General features: G+C 33.5%; 1 protein-coding gene across 1 annotated transcript in view; it reads right to left on the reverse strand.

Moving 5' to 3' along the window:
- Positions 1-4360, reverse strand: part of LOC139516175 (adenylate cyclase type 10-like) — a 41668-nt gene extending 37308 nt beyond the window's left edge. The window contains exon 1 of the mRNA XM_071306082.1: positions 4264-4360. Coding sequence (XP_071162183.1) covers positions 4264-4270 — 7 coding nt within the window. The 5' untranslated portion in view covers positions 4271-4360. The remainder of the gene's footprint in view (positions 1-4263) is intronic.
- Positions 4361-4408: the final 48 nt, after the last annotated feature.

Consider the following 4408-nt stretch of genomic DNA (forward strand, 5'->3'; position numbering starts at 1 on the left):
TTAATGTTAATTGTAATGATTATATTGATCACCACTGATTTTAAAACTTGTCACAGTAATTGAAGAAATAAACCATTGATATAAATTTGAGAAAACCTTATGAGACTGCTTACAGTGCAATTTTCAAATTTAACAGATGTCAGTCTTTCACATTATTTATTCAATATTTAATGACTAATATCAGTAGACCACTTTTCGAGTTTGTCCTTCACAAGAAAAAACTCGACAATTATGCGTGCCTTTTTGACGTCATTTATCAGATACAGGGGATCGCCTGTATCCCTGCACTATACACCTTATCGCTATTTAGTCCATTCTGGGAAAAACCAGTCATTTAAACAACTTCCTGTTTGGGTCACCGGCCGAAAAATGGAGGTCATCAGTAGTGAGCTGAGGGAGAAAAAACTTTAGAAAGTGATCATCAAGAAACTTTGATATAGTATGATCCACTTTTTTCAAAATTAAAATTGAAGTAAAAAAATATTTTGTTTGAAGTATTTGCTGTAGTTTGAACAGGCCTCATTAAAAAGTATCATGCATGGTGAATTGTTTAAACAGGGTCCCAGATAGCTTCAACTGGATGAAAAAGTTGTGTAATTTTAGAACTTATCCGGAATGGAATAAATAGCGATTAGGTTCATCAAGCGTCTTTGTGATCGTCTATGTGCAGGATAAATAAGAAATAATGGTTGTTCTGTAGTAACTTTATTCCCTAATTCACTAATGACAGCAGTGTTGATTGTCAATCATGAGAATTCAACTTGCTGAATAATTCGTACAATATAGCATTCTAGTTTTTCAACCACTCGCTCAACATTAGGAGGGAAGTGACGACGCCCCTAAATGCCCAAATGACATTCACTAAAACCAAAGTTTTTTGAAATGCATCTAACTTGAAAGTTGTCTATTGTTTTAATGCTGATAATTGATATATGAATTTCCTGATATTTTAAATTCGAAAAAGCTTGATCATGTTGATAGTAAATTTTAGAAAAAATAGACATTAATAATGAGCAAAACTAATTAAAACAAAACATGAATAAATAAAAGGATTGATGATTGATTGTTGGTTGCTTAATGTCCAGTGGTAATTATTTCATGCATGTTCATGACTAGTAAAAAGGAAATGCAATTAAGCCATCTATAGAACTAGTCTGACTGTAGCATAGCCTTTTTACACATGTCTCAATCTGTCACTGGATTTAGAACAATATGTCCCAAGTTCACCAGTTCACTTTAGTCTTTAGTCTTTAGTATGCGTCATCTTGACACTGATTTTCTCATATGTACTTTGGTCACTTGCGCGTTTGCATACATTAATCACGTTTGTATTTTCTCTTTGTACTTTCACTTTAATTTAGGTAGGCGCTGTTGATACTGATTTATAAAAACAAATGATCAAATCTTCTAGTATCGTCTATAAACTCGGAAACTGCATATTGTATGTCTGCACTGGCTTCTGTGTTAAGTAATTCTTCTAGATCTAGATTAAGTGTTCCTGTTTTGAAATATATTGACTGGCGGAGTTTTTCTCTATCCAAACTGTAATTGTCACAAGATAATAAAAAATGTTCTACAGATTCTATTTCTCCGCAAGTACATTTGTTGTCTTCTACATGTCTGTTAATGAAATGTTGATACCCCTTTAGTTTGGAGTATCCTGATCTGAGACTGTTTAATATATTGAAGTGTTTTTTTGATGGGAAGTCGAGTTTGATTCTTTTTGATGCATCTGGGTGATGATTAAAAAATCTTCTCCCAACCTCACTAGATTCCCATCGTGTCTTCCATTTTTTAATGACTGATGTTCTCGCCGCTTGTTTGATGTCTTGTTTTGTCGTGATTGAAGACATTTCCTCCCTATTATCTGCTTCTTTTGCCGCTGCTTTTGCTAGACGGTCAGCCTGTTCATTTCCCTCTATATCAGAGTGCCCTGGTGTCCAAATGATGTTGATGCTAAAACCCTTTTGTTCCAATTTTATTTTCCTGTTTTTGATTTCTTGTATGGTTTTGTGATAGTTTTCTGGTTTCCAATTTAAGGTTATAATGCCTATGGCGGATTGGCTGTCAGAGTATATGTTAAGTTGTTTAACATTGCGGTAATTATAATTGTCTATTTTTTCCAGCACAAGTTTAATGGCTACTAGCTCTGCTAGTAGTATTGATCCTCTGTTTGATACAGGGTACTGTATTGTTTCCTCCTCTTCATTATTGTATATAATGGCTCCTGCACCACAAGGCCCAGGATTTTCCATGCATGAGCCATCTGTGAATGCCACTGTTGTATTTGGAGGAAGTTCTTCTAATTGATGTTTTATGAGTCTTTGTCCTTCAATGGCTTGTTCACTGGTTCTTGTTTTGGAACTTCCCAATGTGGTCCAGTACTCCGGTGCCCTTCTAATTGCACACATGCCACGACATTCATATTGCTGTTCAATATTATTTACTTCAATTGATGTTTCCTTCTTCATATCATCTGCCTGTAGTATCATTTTTCCAATTGGAGAGATGTAAGTTTCCGGATTAGATTCTGTTTTCCAGTTTTCTAGCTTTTTCTTAATTGGGACTGTTGTAAAAGATGATGTAATTTTTGCCAATTCTCTAATTGTTATTTCTTCTCTTCTCAGTTCTAAAGGTAAGACTCCACCAATTATCTGAAGAACTTCAAGGCTGGAAGTTGAAGGCATATTAAGGCATAAGGCAAGGCCATGTCTTTGAACCTCATCCAACTTGTGTAGGTTTGTTGAATTTCCAATCTGCCAAACACAGCTTGCATATGTGATGGTTGAACAAACAAGACTTTGGTAAATTTCTATTAGTCTTTTTGTTGGAATATTAGCTATACCCTTAATTTCTCTAATTATTCCTAATGAACTTTTTGCTGTTTTCAGTACATTATCTATATGAGTATTGAAAGTCAGTTTTTGGTCAAGTGTAACTCCAAGAATTTTAGGATTGTTGTTGTGTTTTAAAGTTCCATTACCAAGCTTAAGTAGAACGGATGTAGTATTTTGTATACTTTTACTGAAAATACAATATTCTGTTTTTTCTACACTCAATTTCATCCTCCATTTGTTGCTCCATTCATTCACCTTGTCAATATCTGTTTGAAGATCTTGTTGTAGAATATTGATGTCCTCACCTGTGTGCCATATGGTGATGTTAAGTTGTAGCCCCACAGGACGCAATTACGACTGGACACAATTACGAACGATTTCCAATGTTTGCCCTCTGAGATCATATTTGTTTATATTTATCAATAAATGTTTTTATAAATAAAAACCCTATTAAAAATCCCTTGTTTTCATGATAATACAATTTATGTGCACTTGGTGAATGTTGATGACGATGACAAAATCATTCTGAAAATATTATAAGAACGACAATCTGACCTGGAAGTTATATAAAAAAATACATAAAGGTAAGTGCATATTGCCTTCTTTTGTTACTATATAGAAAGAAAAATATCTCCTGATTCTGTTCATATGCGTGATGCCTTTTATCATGCCCAAATAACCCTACAATTGACGTTTTATAGACTCTTGTGAACCTATTTATGGCCAAAAGAAAATATGTTAATTTTATTGAAAAGTCCAGAGAACTCCGAAAGAAATGTTGACCAATATAAAAAAAATCATAGATGAATGATAAGTACACCACCGAAATGGATAAACTTGAATTTAGTGCTCCTTTAAAGGAGGAACTTGCACAAAAGCAAAAAAATCAGAAATCTTTCCTTTACATATATGACCGACATTTCGTCTGCAACCACTGCTGAAGTAATTGAAGTAAAAAACAAACTTGTGCTTTTTATTTTCCTATGAAAATGTGTTTGAGATAAAGATTAATGTATGCTTTATCAATCTATACTGTTGTCATTGATTTCTTCTGAAAGATATATCAATATAGTGCTGTTCGGAATTGCGTCCATATGTGGCTCTCTTGACCCGTAAAACGAGGTCACGCAAATCTTACTAAAGTATCCCAACGTGCATAAAAATTTATGTGGGATATGATGCAAAATGGAAAGCCTTCATACATCTTAAATTCTATGGTATAAAAAATTCAAGAAAAGTAGTCTACATATAAAAAAAATATTAATCACAGTTCAAAAATCGTTCGTAATTGTATCAATGTTTGTCAGATATTTCAGAATTGGTAAAGTGGTATTTCTGAGTTTGTAGACTTCAGAAATCTATTTTGTCCGAATGTGTTTTAATAAATTTTCCTTTTGTTCTTTGAAACCTTTGTTTTATTGAATACCTGGCATCGTTCATTTCTTTGTGAACTTCTTTTAAAAATCGTCTGCTGTTTAGTAAGGTGAAGGCCAAACTTTAGGACCGAATCTCTACTGTGTTTTCAACTAAAAGAAAGTTGAGGTTTTTCAAGAACTTCTAAGACTAAGAAT

The sequence above is a fragment of the Mytilus edulis genome, chromosome 3 (genome assembly GCF_963676685.1).
Source record: "Mytilus edulis chromosome 3, xbMytEdul2.2, whole genome shotgun sequence".
NCBI classification, from domain to species: domain Eukaryota; kingdom Metazoa; phylum Mollusca; class Bivalvia; order Mytilida; family Mytilidae; genus Mytilus; species Mytilus edulis.